The sequence below is a fragment of the Bos taurus genome, chromosome 3 (genome assembly GCF_002263795.3).
Source record: "Bos taurus isolate L1 Dominette 01449 registration number 42190680 breed Hereford chromosome 3, ARS-UCD2.0, whole genome shotgun sequence".
NCBI classification, from domain to species: Eukaryota; Metazoa; Chordata; class Mammalia; order Artiodactyla; family Bovidae; genus Bos; species Bos taurus.
In genome coordinates, this window is record NC_037330.1 from 12,146,618 (window position 1) to 12,162,341 (window position 15,724).

The window sequence follows — 15,724 nt, forward strand, 5'->3', positions numbered from 1 at the left end:
TTTAACTTATATGCAGAGTACATCATGAGGAATGCTGGACTGGAAGAAACACAAGCTGGAATCAAGATCACCGGGAGAAATTTCAATAACCTCAGATATGCAGATGACACCGCCCTTATGGCAGAAAGTGAAGAGGAACTCAAAAGCCTCTTGATGAAAGTGAAAGTGGAGAGTGAAAAAGTTGGCTTAAAGCTCAACATTCAGAAAATGAAGATTATGGCATCCAGTCCCATCACTTGATGGGAAATAGATGGGGAAACAGTGGAAACAGTGTCAGACTTTATTTTTCTGGGCTCCAAAATCACTGCAGATGGTGACTGCAGCCATCAAATTAAAAGACGCTTACTCCTTGGAAGGAAAGTTATGACCAACCTAGATAGCATATTCAAAAGCACAGACATTACTTTGCAAACAAAGGTCTGTCTAGTCAAGGCTATGGTTTTTCCTGTGGTCATGTATGGTGAGAGTTGGACTGTGAAGAAGGCTGAGTGCCGAAGAATTGATGCTTTTGAACTGTGGTGTTGGAGAAGGCTCTTGAGTATCCCTTGGACTGCACGGAGATCCAACCAGTCCATTCTGAAGGAGATCAGTCCTGGGATTTCTTTGGAAGGAATGATGCTCAAGCTGAAACTCCAGTATTTTGTCCACCTCATGTGAAGAGTTGACTCATTGGAAAAGACTCTGATGCTGGGAGGGATTGGGGGCAGGAGGAGAAGGGGACGACAGAGGATGAGATGGCTGGATGGCATCACCGACTCGATGGACGTGAGTTTGAGTGAACTCCGGGAGTAGGTGATGGACAGGGAGGCCTGGCTTGCTGTGATTCATGGGGTCACAAAGAGTCAGACACGACTGAGTGACTGAATTGAACTGAACTGATACATATTATTCTTTTTGAGATTTTTTCCCATATAGATTACAACAGTGTATTGTGTAGAGTTCCCTGTGCTATATACAGATAAGGACCCTTTTTATAAGGTCACTAATCCCATTCATGAGAGCTCAGACCTCATGGTCTAATCTCCTCCCAAAGAACTCACCATCTAAAACCATCACCTTGTGTATTCGGTTTTCAACAGAGGACACAGGACATAGACATTCAATCTGTAGCATGATCAAAACGGACATTAGTACCTCCTTTTGGCACAGGAATAAAGTGTGTGAATAAAGACCACATCCTTATCTCCTGATCCAGTGCATTTTTTGGTTCACCTCAGTGGATCTCTACCTCCTGTTTCAATTTCCCCTCCCTCTAGGAGGCTTTCTCTAACCTCAAGCCAGCATTTCACTTAGCATTCTGAGGAATCTGTTGCATAGCAATGGACAGTACTTACAAACAGTGATTCTCTAACTTTAACTGAACATCAAAATTAACTCTGTGTGTGTGTTTGGGTGTGTGTGTGTGCTCGCCAGTCTTTCAGTCACATATGACTGTTTGTGACCTCATGGACTGTAACCCACCAGGAGCTTCTGTACAGTGAATTTTCTAGGCAAGCATACTGGAGCGGGTTGCCATTTCCTACTCCAGGGGATCTTCCGGACCCAGGGATTGAACCCACGTCTACTGCACTGCCCGCATTAGCAGGCAGATTCTTTACCACTGACCACCTACGAAGCCCCCAGAATCACCTGAGGGCTTGATAAAACACAGATGACTGGGCCCCACTCATAAGATTTCTCATTTAGTAGGGCTCATTGGCAGGGGGTGGCTCAACATAATTTGCAACTTTCCAGGTGATGAGGCTATAGGTTAGGAAACCAGTTTAGAAACCATGGATTTAGAAACTAGCTGCATTTCCACACATATCCTGGGTTTTATCTGCAAATCCAACAAAGAAGATGCCAAATCTTAATTTTCTCAAGAAAAGACTTCAAAAGCTTAGTCATTTTTCTGGTTGTTCAAGGGCCTTGACTGCCAAGCGACTACTTCTCTGGTAGCTACAGATGATTTTATCTTGACCTTCAAATTTCTTTGCATAGGGGAGGGCTGCTGTTCCTCAACATTTCCTGCTTTTCTTATCGAGGCTAAGAATAGAGCAGACAGCTGGGCCTCCACTAGCGCTCATGCCTGTCCAAATGGGTTCAGTCCAGCTCATGTATAGTCTCATTTAATAGCTATAAGTGGGAGAATCTGTCTCCATCCACTCTGAAAAAACAACTGGCCACGTGAGAGAAATATCACTACCAAAAGTAGCTTTTTCTACATTATATACCCACACTATGATTTCTCCTCTTTTAATCAAGTTACATGAAGTAAAAACTTGAGACACCTCTGTTTCCTACAACCTAACTTTCTTTTAAAATGTCTCTCTTTGTAAATTCAGGTTCAAAATAGAAGCTAGGTTCTGAAAGTGAAAGCATTAGTCGCTCAATCATGACCAACTCTATGTGATTCCATGGATTGTCTGTCTGTCCATGGGATTCTCCAGGCAAGAACACTGGAGTGGGTTGCCATCCCTTTCTCCTGGGGATCTTCCTCACCCAGGGATCAAACCCAGGTCTCCTGCAGTGTAGGAAGACTCCTTACCATCTGAACTACCAGAGAAGGTTCTGAAATTCTCAATGTATCATTCAGGACAAACTTTTTATGCCACAGACACAAACTGGGAGGCCTAGGGTCATCCAGCAGAGGTGTATTTGGAGTATCCCACAACCCCAGAAAAGCTGATTTAAAACTCAGCATTCAAAAAACAAAGAGCATGGCATCCGGTCCCATTATTTCATGGCAAATAGATGAGGAAACAGTGGAAAAGGCAGCAGACTTTATTTTCTTGGGTTCCAAAATTGTGGTGGTTTCGCACTGAATAATACAAACACACAGTATTATGACAGACAGCACAGGGAGAGCGTTCAGAGAAGCAACTTCCCAAGAACCTACAGAGCACATATTTTATTGGTAACTTATCTTGTAATCTTTAACTAAGCACAGGAAAGTAAGACAGAGACTAGAATTCAGGGATCAAAGAGGCTTCCTCCTGGAGGTCTGGAGGTAATGATATAAGAGTTGTAAGGAAAGGTCTTTGAAGATAAGGGGGTTTGTTCTGTGTACAGAACAGCATCTAGCTGACACTGAGGTGTCAGTCAGAATGTCTAAATTAAGGGTGGCAGAGAGAAAGCAAGGAAGAGGGAATGAGTATTCAATTCCAGGAGACATTTCTGAGAAATCAGTAAAACATGGTTCCCACACAGAATCACTGCAGATGGTTACTGCAGCCATGAAATCAAAAGATGCTTGCTCTTTGGAAGAAATATCTGACAAACCTAGACAGCATATTAAAAAGTAAGCACGTTACTTCGCCAACAGAGGTCCATCTAGTCGAAGCTATGGTTTTTCCAGTAGTCATGTATGGATGTGAGAGTTGGACCATAAAGAAGGGTAAGTGCCGAAGAATTGATGTTTTGAACTGTGGTGTTGGGGGAGACCCTTGAGAGTCCCTTGAACTGCAAAGAGATCAAACCAGTCAATCCTAAAGGAAATCAACCCGAAATATTCATTGGAAGGACTGATGCCGAAGGTGCAGCTCCAATATTTTGGCTGACTCGTTAGAAAAAACCCTGATGCGAGGGAAGATTGAAGGCGGGAGGAGAAGGGGACGACAGAGGATGAGATGGCTGGATGGCTTCACTGACTCAATGGACATGAGTTTGAGTAAGCTCCAGAAGATGGCGAAGCACAGGGAAGCCTGGTATGCTGAGCAACTGAAGTGAACTGATAGGGTCGCAAAGAGTCAGACACGACTGAGCCACTGAACAACAACACCCCACATATTGTAAAGTTTTCTATCAACACATTAAAATAGGCTTGTTCACATATAATGCTAGACCTGTTTTTCTTGAAAAAAAGGTGGGTTACAGCCAAGCCAAAGTCTTACTTTATACTTTACAAGGAACAGTTGCACTTGCTTCCTTGGAACAGGAAAAGGATCTTCCAGTTGACTGCATATTCCATCATTCAAATAATGACCACACAGTTACACTGCAGCCTTTATCTGCTTGTCCCTGAGAGGTATCTGAGTTTGCACTTCTGTTTTTTACAGAACTATTTGGACATATACACTTGTAGTATACTAAAAGAAAAAAAAAACATACTTAAAACTTCTTAGATAAAATGTTCAAAATGTGTGACAAGAGCTGCCTGTTCTCCGCTTCTTCAAGGTAACCCTCAAATTCTGAGGGCTAAAGCCCTGAGATCCTGAAGTCCAGACAGATGGATGTGGTGAGAAGAGTCACGGGATATCTTGATAGCGGCTGTGAGAGAAAACAGAGACCATTAAGGAAAAGGGAAGAGGAGAAAACCTGGGCAGAGGGGTTGAGGTAGGGAGGAGATGGAAAGGAGAGACTTACCGGTGCTTCCTAAACCAGAAGACTAAGCCTCCAACAAACAGAAGGACGAACACCAGTAGTACCAGGATGACAATCAAGCCCCTGGAGACACGGTTCCCATCTGTGTGGGGGACACAGGATGTGTCTCAGTCTGGGAATCTGCATATATCCCCTACTATAAGCACATGTGAGCATGCCAGATGCTTATTTCTTGTCCTGTTTAATGTGCCCACTTGTATTCCTCTGAAGTTTTTAGACGCCCCATCTTTTCTTGGGGTCTGGACATCTACAATTCGGTTCACTTCAGCATATGCTCGTACTCATATGGAGCAAGGCACTAGTTTCACAGCTAGTCCAAACCTGAGTCTAAATCCAGCTCTTCCACTTTCTAATGATGAAACTCAGACAGGCTGACCTGGCTTCGCCTCAATTTCTCATCTGTAACATGAAAACAATGGTACCTGCTCAAAGGAGAGCTGGGATGATTGTTCATACATCCTCTGCTGTACGCAGAGTGTTCAGCTCACACCGAGAAAGCACTCAACAAACCTCAGCTATCTTTTTTACCCTGTCTTTCAAAGTCCCCAGTTGCCTCCTCTGAAAAACAAATCTTCCTAGCATTCTGCACTTGCCACCTATTTCTGGATCTGAGGGGATTTTAGTCTGTTCTTTCCTGAATAGGGAATACCTTGTCTCAATCCTTGTTGAGTTCAGATCTTTGTTACTCCCCTTTGAGAATCCCCTCCTTCTATCACTCCTGGCTGGGGCTTCATTTCCTCCATCCAAGGTGTGTCATTTCCCTCCCCTTCCCTAGGCCCTCCCTCTGTGCTTGAGGACCACCTCTTCCCATCCCCAGCTGAGCCCCAGTTCCTTCTCACCCCAGTACAGGATGATGTCCTGGTCTCCTAGACTGCTGTGCTTCACTCGGCAACTCAGGCCAGCTGCCTCCCCAGCCGCCACATCCAGGGTTACTCGCAGATACCAAGTCGAGTCGGCATTGGGCATGACGTCTCCTTGCCGAGTGCCAGGCTCCTCCTGCTCGCCCCTCATCCACATCACCCGCACAGGTTTTGGGTAGAATCCTGAGACGTGGCACACCAGCAGCAGATGGCCAGGCCCAGGACTGGGGCCACTGGACAGCCAAGCCTCCGGCTTCACTGTATTCGATAGCAGAATGAGACATCTTAGAGTGAAGACTCCACATCAGAGGCTCTGGACCTCACAGCAGGCTCATCAGTCCTATAATTCTACCTCTGGAGATGAACTCCCCCCGTTTCAATCCATTTGAATTAGCTTCTCTGGGAAAGCCTTCCCCGATCCCCATTCCCTTCCCTGGTCCAGTCTCCGATAAATGCCCCTACTCTGTACTCCCAGAGCACCCTGTGTTCAGCTGTAACATACGTAGCAAGTTTCTAAGTGTTAGTCACCCAGTCATGCCTGACTCTTTGCAACCCTTGGACAGTAGCCCACCAGGCTCCTCTGTACACGGAATTTTTCAGGCAAGAGTACTAGAGGGGGTTGCCATTTCCTTCTCCAGGGCATCTTCACAACTCAGGGGTCAAACCCGGGTCTCCTGCATTGTGGGCAGACTCTTTACCATCTGAGCCACCAGGACACTGCTTTAACTGTTCATCTGCTTCTCTCCCTCCTCAAGCACAGATCCTGACTGACCCCCAGGGTTTATTTAATTCAATTCATGGAACCCAAAACGTACCTAGTTAATGTCTGTTGAGAGTTTAAATACCCTCACACCTTATCCATCCCCTCCTCTTCCCGTGATGCTTAAAAGGATGTGAACCCTGGAATGAAAACCCCAGATGGAGCCCCAGAGTGGAGTGGAGGGCAGGAGGTGACAAAGGCAGGCTGACCTTGCTTCTCCAGCTCGGACTTCCCGGTCTGCAAGAGGCCTCTGACCAACTCGGGGCAGATGTCATGGAGGAGCCAGTGCACTGTTTCCTTGGTCCCTTGGTCCAGATTGATCACCTTGCAGACCTCCTGGACCCAAGGCGGGGCATCTGGGGCTGACACCCAAGACATTCCTTGGAAACTCAGGACATCCCTTCCTTGAAATGCTGCACGTAAGAAGCTTTCTGAGGTGTTCCCCTGAAGCAACTCACATCCTGCAGATCCCTGGATCTCAAGAGGTACTGAGGAGAGGAATGGAAAGAAATCTATGAAGACTGAAAGGAGTTGAAGAAATTGGTGTGAGGGTTATACTAGGGACCCCAAAGTTCATGTAAATGAGAATGGATGACCTGCAGCGGGATGAACAAGGGGTATTTTGAGGACTCAAGCTGGGACCTCTCAGGCAGAAGTGGGACTCAAAAGGGAGAGAGGAGACAATCACGTGGGGCCAGAACCTCCCGGTTGGGCTTCAGAATCCACTGTCCCCTCTGCAATCCCATCCCTCAGCTCACATTCGGCGTGCAGCCTTTTGACGAATTCCCAGAGGACCTTTGTGAAGCTGCTGCGATAAACCTGAAACGTATGCTGCAGCTGCTCCCACTGCTGGTCGCTGAATGTGCCCCGAGACCAAGGCTTCAGGAAGCGGATGGTGTCCGACTCATTGCGCCAAGTATAGGGCTGCAGCTCCCCCAGCCACCCCAGGCAGTCCGTGCGTGTCCAGCTGCTGTTGGCCAAGGAGGAGATCTGGAGGCCGTGGAAGGAGAAAGGCGTTTGCGGGTCTGGAGAGAATACAGATCCGAGGAGCCGGGGAAACGGGAGGGAGAGCACAGAAGGGAAAAGGAAAAAAAAAAGAAAGAAAGAAACAGTTAGGTTTGGGAAGAAAGGGTGATGTCTGCTCGCTCTGAATCGAGCTCGGTCTCCAGGGGCCAAGCAGCTGGAGGCAGGGAGTAGCAGGTTCTCGAGCTGCTGGATCAAGCTCCCGGCTTTCCGAGGTGCATCAGTCTGCGCCCGCCCGCCGCGAGCGTCCTCCCCTTTCCCTGCTCGGCTCCCTCTCGCCGACCTCTTCCGGGAATCCCCGGTTCCACTCATCCCCCAAACTCCCCCAAATCTGGGGAAGCCCCCAGAAGAACAGAAACAGCCAGCACCCCCACTTCCTAGCTCTGCTCTCGGACCTCGAATCTCCGCCCCCCGCCCCTCGGTCCTTCCGCAACGCCCGCCCACACACCCCGGGTTTCCGGGACTGCCAAAAAGGTCCTGAATTTGACCCTGTGGCTGGCCAATTCTTAAGCCTGGAGACAGGAAGGACTCCCATTCTGACTCTCCTGGGACTTGCTTCTAACCCCCCTCCAGTCCAGGGATCCCTTTTTCATCTGCCAGATGGTCCCTCTCATTAGGTATCTGAGCTGCAAAGAGCCGTGGTCACAGCCACTCACTTAAGTATCATGTTTCTAACAACTGGCTTGTCTAAATCTCTTTTTCCAACGTAGAGTTACAGATAGTATGTGGAAAAAACTTTACAACTACTATTTAAGATTTAAAAACAGGACATAAAGTTGTATCTATGGTATAACGTCTACCATGTTTTTTAAAACAAAGTTTAGACTGGCCAAGAGGAGCTACCCCACGTCCGAGTTTGGGGGAGACGGGGGGCTGCTGAGAGGAGATACCCCGCGTCCGAGGTCAGGGGCAGCGGCCGGGAGGAGCTACCCCACCCCCCCCTAAGCCTGAGGCCGGGGGCAGCGGCCAGGAGGAGCAACCCCATGCCGTGGCTGCACAGGCACAAGAGGGCCTAGAGGAGCTATCCCACGTTGAAGGTCAGGAAGGACGGTGGTGAGGAGATACCCCTTGTCCAAGGTAAGGAGTATTGGCTGTGCTTTGCTGGACCAGCCTTGAAGAGACACCCCACGCCCAAGGTAAGAGAAACCCAAGTAAGACAGTAGGTGTTGCAAGAGGGCATCAGAGGGCAGACACACTGAAACCATACTCACAGAAAACTAGTCATCTAATCACACTAGGACCACAGCCTTGTCTAACTCAATGAAACTAAGCCATGCCCGTGGGGCAAACCAAGACGGGCGGGTCATGGTGGAGAGATCTGACAGAATGTGGTCCACTGGAGAAGGGAATGGCAAACCGCTTCAGTATTCTTGCCTTGAGAACCCCATGAACAGTATGAAAAGGCAAAATGATAGGATACTGAAAGAGAAACTCCCCAGGTCAGTAGGTGCCCAATATGCTACTGGAGATCAGTAGAGAAATAACTCCAGAAAGAATGAAGGGATGGAGCCAAAGCAAAAAGAATACCCAGCTGTGGATGTGACTGGTGATAGAAGCAAGGTCCGATGCTGTAAAGAGCAATATTGCATAGGAACCTGGAATGTCACGTCCGTGAATCAAGGCAAATTGCAAGTGGTCAAACAAGAGATGGCAAAAGTGAATGTCGACATTCTAGAAATCAGCAAACTGAAATGTACTAGAATGAGTGAATTTAACTCAGATGACCATTATATCTACTACTGCGGGCAGGAATCCCTCAGAAGAAATGGAGTAGCCATCATGGTCAACAAAAGACTCCAAAAGGCAGTACTTGGATGCAATCTCCAAAACGACAGAATGATCTCTGTTCATTTCCAAGGCAAACCATTCAATATCACAGTAATCCAAATCTATGCCCCAACCAGTAACCCTTAAGAAGCTGAAGTTGAACTGTTCTATGAAGACCTACAAAACCTTTTAGAACTAACACACATAAAAGATGTCCTTTTCATTATAGGGGACTGGAATGCAAAAGTAGGAAGTCAAGAAACACCTGTAGTAACAGGCAAATTTGGCCTTGGAATACAGAATGAAGCAGGGCAAAGACTAATAGAGTTTTGCCAAGAAAATGCACTGGTCATAACAAACACCCTCTTCCAACAACACAAGAGAAGACTGTATACATGGACATCACCAGATGGTCAACACCGAAAACAGATTGATTATATTCTTTGCAGCCAAAGATGGAGAAGGTCTATACAGTCAGCAAAAACAAGACCAGGAGCTAACTGTGGCTCAGACCATGAACTCCTTATTGCCAAATTCAGACTTAAATTGAAGAAATTATGGAAAACCACTAGAGCATTCAGGTATGACCTAAATCAAATCCCTTACAATTATACAGTGGAAGTTAGAAATAGATTTAAGGGCCTAGATCTGATAGATAGAGTGCCTGATGAGCTATGGAGTGAGGTTCATTACATTGTACAGGAGACAGGGATCAAGACCATCCCCATGGAAAAGAAATGCAAAAAAGCAAATGGCTGACTGGGGAGGCCTTACAAATAGCTGTGAAAAGAAGAGAAGTGAAAAGCAAAGGAGAAAAGGAAAGACATAAACATCTGAATGCAAAGTTCCAAAGAATATCCAGAAGAGATAAGAAAGCCTTCTTCAGCGATCAATGCAAAGAAATAGAGGAAAACAACAGAATGGGAAAGACTAGAGATCTCTTCAAGAAAATCAGAGATACCAAAGGAACATTTCATGCAAAGATGGGCGCGATAAAGGACAGAAATTGTATGGACCTAACAGAAGCAGAAGATATTAAGAAGATGGCAATAATACACAGAACTGTACAAAAAAGATCTTCATGACCCAAATAATCACAATGGTGTGATCACTGACCTAGAGCCAGACATCCTGGAATGTGAAGTCAAGTGGGCCTTAGAAAGCATCACTAGGAACAAAGCTAGTGGAGGTGATAGAATTCCAGTTGAGCTATTCCAAATCCTGAAAGATGATGCTGTGAAAGTGCTGCATTCAATATGCCAGCAAATTTGGAAACCTCAGCAGTGGCCATAGGCCTGGAAAAGGTCAGTTTTCATTGCAATCCCAAAGAAAGGCAATGCCAAAGAATGCTCAAACTACCGCGCAGTTGCACTCATCTCACACGCTAGTAAAGTAATGCTCAAAATTCTCCAAGCCAGGCTTCACCAATATGTGAATCATGAACTTCCTGATGTTCAAGCTGGTTTGAGAAAAGGCAGAGGAACCAGAGATCAAACTGCCAACATCCACTGGATCATAGAAAAAGCAAGAGAGTTCCAGAAAAACATGTATTTCTGCTTTATTAACTATGTCAAAGCCTTTGACTGCGTGGATCACAAGAAACTGTGGAAAATTCTAAAAGACATGGGAATACCAGACCACCTGATCTGCCTCTTGAGAAACCTATATGCAGGTCAGGAAGCAACAGTTAGAACTGGACATGGAACAACAGACTGGTTCCAAATAGGAAAAGGAGTTCGTCAAGGCTGTATATTGTCACCCTGTTTATTTAACTTATATGCAGAGTACATCATGAGAAACGCTGGACTGGAAGAAACACAAGCTGTAATCAAGATTGCCGGGAGAAATCTCAATAACCTCAGATATGCAGATGACACCACCCTTATGGCAGAAAGTGAAGAGGAACTCAAAAGCCTCTTGATGAAAGTGAAAGTGGAGAGTGAAAAAGTTGGCTTAAAGCTCAACATTCAGAAAACGAATGATCTCATGGCATCTGGTCTCATCACTTCATGGGAAATAGATGGGGAAACAGTGGAAACAGTGTCAGACTTTATTTTGGGGGGCTCCAAAATCACTACAGATGGTGACTGCAGCCATCAAATTAAAAGACGCTTACTCCTTGGAAGGAAAGTTATGACCAACCTAGATAGCATATTCAAAAGCACAGACATTACTTTGCAAACAAAGGTTCATCTAGTCAAGGTTATGGTTTTTCCAGTAGTCATGTATGGATGTGAGAGTTGGACTGTGAAGAAGGCTGAGCGCCGAAAAATTGATGCTTTTGAACTGTGGTGTTGGAGAAGACTCTTGAGAGTCCCTTGGACTGCAAGGAGATCCAACCAGTCCATTCTGAAGGAGATCAGCCCTGGGATTTCTTTGGAAGGAATGATGCTGAAGCTGAAACTCCAATACTTTGGCCACCTGATGCAAAGAACTGACTCATTACAAAAGACCCTGATGCTGGGAAAGATTGAAGGCAGGAGGAGAAGGGGACAACAGAGGATAAGATGGTTGGATGGCATCATCGACTCGATGGACATGAGTTTGAGTAAACTCTGGGAATTGTTGATGGACAGGGAGGCCTGGCGTGCTGCAGTCCATGGTGTTGCAGAGAGTCGGACACGACTGGACTGAACTGAAGTGAACTGCGTTAGGTTTCAGAGACAAAGCAGAGCAGGCCTTTGACCTTGCTTCTAACCTGCCTGGACACTGCCCTAACTAGGTATGTCTGGAAGTGACTGGAAGTGACTGCCTGCTGTGAGTGCAAGTCTTGCAGCACCATAGATAAAATGGGGGAGTAATCTTGAGATTTTTGAGCCCCTGAAGGGGGCCTGGCCAATCAAGCCCCAGGCTTAACAACAATTCCAAGTTTTACATGACGAAACAAACAGCATTAACGTGAAATCAGAGCTGCAATTTGCTTACAGATTGATGATGATATCAGTCTGCATCCTGGGATTATAAACAGGAGCCCTGAGCTGCAGTCTTTGAAGTCTCACCCATGGAGGAAACTCTTTGCCTGGGACCTTTTCCCAATTGGGATTCCAGATGTGCTGTGTCATGGGACTTCCCAGCACTGTTTGAGTCTGGATGTTGGTCAAAACCCAATTTGGTGATGTATCCTCTACTGTTTCTATTTCTGTTTTCTCTTAATTTAGTATATTGAAAATGAGCTAGATAATTCTCTGATAAATATTTGTATTACTTATTTGTATATAAAAGTATTTGGCAAAACTAATACAATATTGTAAAGTTTCAAAATAAAATAAAATTAAAAAAAAAAAAAAAGAGTGGCTGATTTTGTTAACAAATTCTTTGAACCTTAGACGAAAGTGAAAACTTTCGGCAAAACACCTGCTATTCTTGTCTTGGAGTTTCAATTCACAAGGAATGAATCTCCAATCACTTTACCCTGGCAGGTAGGGGGAGGTCATCTATCCCCTACCTCAGGGGGACAAGCCCTCATGCCACAACTGCTGAATGAATCACACGAGCTCGGGAGCCCACAAGACACAACTAGAGAATCCTTGCACTGCAATGAAAGATCCCACATCACAAGACCCAATGTGCTGCAAGTAGGATCCAATGCACACGGCCAAATAAACAAATAAAATATTCACATAAGCCCTAATTGTCTCAGCTCTACATTGACAGGACTGGACTGGGTTGGCTAAAAATTTTCAAGCTTTAATATCCCAAGATCCTTCCATCTCACTGTCCCCATCCCCAGCCTCTCTTTCCTCCTGTCATGGTCCCTGAATCCACTCCTCCAATATCCCTGTCTTCCCTGCCTCCTTCTGGGAGACTCTCTTCCTCCCATTCCACCTCCCACCTGGTCTCTGCCTGCTCATTTTCTCTTCTGCCTCTTCACTCTCCAAATATGAGCTTCCATTTTAAAGAACAGAGACAAAATTATGATGTGTTCCTGAGCAGCCAGCTCTCCAGTTATCACGCTGAAAATAAAAGCAAGGAGGCCTAGCGGTTCAGAACTTCAGATCACCGTGAGAAAGAAAGTCCTGTCTTTGGTGAGTCAGAACCAGGACAGCACCTGGCACCTCCTGCCCCCTTCTTTTATCCAGTCCATCACAACTCTCCTCTACTATACCTCTTTTGAAATATCTCTTGCATGTGCCCACTTGTCTACATTTCCACCTCCACCACCATCCATTCTTTTGCCTCATCTTCTGAAATAGCTTTCTCAGGATACAAGATTGTGTGCAGTCTGACCTTGGTCTGCCTTTCAGCATCATCTCTCACTCTAGTCTCACTAATTTTGACCTTAACCCAGCGGACATGCTTTCACTTCCTCTAATATGCAAAGCCTCTTCCTGCCCAAGGTCTTTGCACAAATAGTTCTCTCTGCTTGGAAATCTCTTGGCCCCCTCCTCCCCACACCCCCTCACAATGCCTAGTTTTTTCCTTCCTGCTCAGATCTCAGCTGGAAAGTTCTCTTCTCAGAGGAGTTCTCCAGGCCTCCCAGGCTGTGTGAACAAAGGCAGAAGAACTAGGTCAGCCCCACCTCCACTCCTTGTATACCAGCTAGCCTTGTAAACCTTTCCTCCCAGTACATACCAGAGCTTGTAATTATAGAAGTGTTCACACATCTGTCTCTCTGTCTTTTCCTTAATCCACTAGAGAGTGGCCAGAATTCAAAGATCATGTTTTATCCCCATTCTGCCAACAGTAACGTTTCCATCTTCCCTCACTCTGTTATAGTAAGAGCCCTAGAGAAAATAGATTTCTGCTCCCACTTCTGCTGGCGTCTTGGAGCTAGCCTTTCCCAGCCTATCTTACGATGCTTAATGTTGCCCCAAAACTGTTTGCAATAAAGTGGAAAAATTATTTCTGTTATTTGAAGTAAGAGGCCAAGTGATTAAATCGGGATACAAACTTGTCCAAATAGTGGATAGAAGCCTGGAGCGGAGGGAAGCTATGAAGCTGGAAGTAAAAGGGAAAATGGTTATATGTGAATCATGGAACAATATCCAACTTTGCATTCTTGAAATTTCCAACCTCCCTTTTAGAATTTGCACAGTTCTATTTAGTTTATCTGTATCTTAAAATTTGCAAGTGATGTCATCCTTTCAGAAACAAATATAAGAACTGTTTTTTATCAACAACAACAATAAAAAAAAAAAGCAGACAGCATGGCATTCAGTAGTTAGGATTGGAAATAAATATATTTTTCCAAAAGTCAGTTGAGTCAGATAGTTTTTATCTATTCCAGGTTTCACTGCTTTCCTCTGGGAAGAGACTCATGGAAACATGGAAGAACCTTTTGGGGGCAAGACTTATGCTCACATACTAGAGGTCAGAAAACCAGAGCATAGCGAGGTGGTAATTTACTCAGGTCCCCAAAATCAGCCCATGGTAGGGAGAAATCAGCCATAGTACGTTTCATGTTGCCCAGAAACTGGCTGCAATCCATGCACCTAGATTAGTCATGTCTCTGATTTCTAGAGTGTTTCTGGCTCCCAAAGAGCTTTCATGTATACCATTTTGTTTAATCCCAGTAACAACTGTGAGAAATAGGGATCATTACTCTTACTTTGTAAATGAAGAAACCAGGTCAAAGAGAGAATGATGTGATGCACAATAATGATTCAGATTCTGCCCTAGAACTCAATCTTCTAACTCCTGGTTCTTTGTCCCTCATGGTTGCTTTCTGAGGTTGCATGTCCTACGCTCAGTTCAGTTCAGTCATTCAGTCTTGTCTGACTCGTTGCGACCCCATGAACTGCAGCACGCCAGGCCTCCCTGTCCATCACCAACTCCCGGAGTTCACTCAAACTCAGGCCCATCGAGTCGGTGATGCCATCCAGCATCCTCTGTCGTCCCCTTCTCCTCCTGCCCCCAATCCCTCCCAGCATCAGTTTTTTCCAATGAGTCAACTCTTCACATAAGGTAGCCAAAGCATTGGAGTTTCAGCTTTAGCATCATTCCTTCCAAAGAACACCCAGGGCTGATCTCCTTTAGGATGGACTGGTTGGATCTCCTTGCAGTCCAAGGGTCTCTCAAGCGTCTTCTCCAACACCACAGTTCAAAAGCATCAATTCTTCAGTGTTCAGCTTTCTTCCAGTCCAACTCTCACATCCATACACGACCACTGGAAAAACCATAACCTTGACTAGACGGACCTTTGTTGGCAAAGTAATGTCTCTGCTTTTCAATATGCTGTCTAGGTTGGTCATAACTTTCCTTCCAAGGAGTAAGCGTCTTTTAATTTCATGGCTGCAGTCACCATCTGCAATGATTTTGGAGCCCAAAAAATAAAGTCTGACACTGTTTTCACTGTTTCCCCATCTATTTCCCATGAAGTGATGGGACCAGATGCCATAATCTTAGTTTCCTGAATGTTGAGATTTAAGCCAACTTTTTCACTCTCCACTTTCACTTTCATCAAGAGTCTCTTTAATTCTTCCTCACTTTCTGCCATCTACATATCTGAGGTTATTAGGATTAATCCTGGCAATCTTGATTCCAGGTTGTGTTTCTTCCAGCCCAGCATTTCTCATGATGTACTCCACATAGAAGTTAAATAAGCAGGGTGACAATATACAGCCTTGACGTACTCCTTTTCCTATTTGGAACCAGTCTGTTGTTCCATGTCCAGTTCTAACTGTTGCTTCCTAAAACCTTCCTGCATATAGGTTTCTCAAGAGGCAGGTCAGGTGGCTTGGTATTCCCATCTCTTTCAGAATTTTCCGCGGTTTATTGTGGTCTATGCAGTCAAAGGCTTTGGCATAGTCAATAAAGCAGAAATCGATGTTTTTCTGTAACTCTCTTGCTTTTTTGATGATCCAGTAGATGTTGGCAATTTGATCTCTGGTTTCTCTGCCTTTTCTCAAACCAGCTTGAACATCTGGAAGTTCATGGTTCACATATTGCTGAAGCCTGGCTTGGAGAATTTTGAGCATTACTTTACTAGCGTGTGAGATGAGAGCAATTGTGA

At 45.3% G+C, this 15,724-nt stretch overlaps 1 protein-coding gene across 1 annotated transcript; it reads right to left on the bottom strand.

Moving 5' to 3' along the window:
* Window positions 1-2,747: 2,747 nt before the first annotated feature.
* On the bottom strand, window positions 2,748-7,411 carry LOC512286 (antigen-presenting glycoprotein CD1d). Its single transcript, XM_003585820.6, has 5 exons — window positions 6,741-7,411; window positions 6,192-6,470; window positions 5,202-5,480; window positions 4,345-4,444; window positions 2,748-4,248 (listed from the first exon to the last, which is right to left on the bottom strand). The coding sequence occupies exons 1-5, from the start codon at window positions 7,315-7,317 to the stop codon at window positions 4,227-4,229; spliced, it is 1,257 nt and encodes a 418-aa protein (XP_003585868.1). The 5' UTR covers window positions 7,318-7,411; the 3' UTR covers window positions 2,748-4,226.
* Between the last annotated feature and the right edge of the window lie 8,313 nt (window positions 7,412-15,724).

Coding starts and splice junctions, on each gene's coding strand:
- LOC512286 (XM_003585820.6), bottom strand. CDS start 7,317: ATGAGTGGAACCGGGGATTCCCGGAAGAGGTCGGCGAGAGGGAGCCGA. Junction 5,481..6,191: donor GTCCGAGCTGGAGAAGCAAG/GTCAGCCTGCCT, acceptor TATCGAATACAG/TGAAGCCGGAGGCTTGGCTG. Junction 4,249..4,344: donor TTCTGGTTTAGGAAGCACCG/GTAAGTCTCTCC, acceptor TTTCTCTCACAG/CCGCTATCAAGATATCCCGT.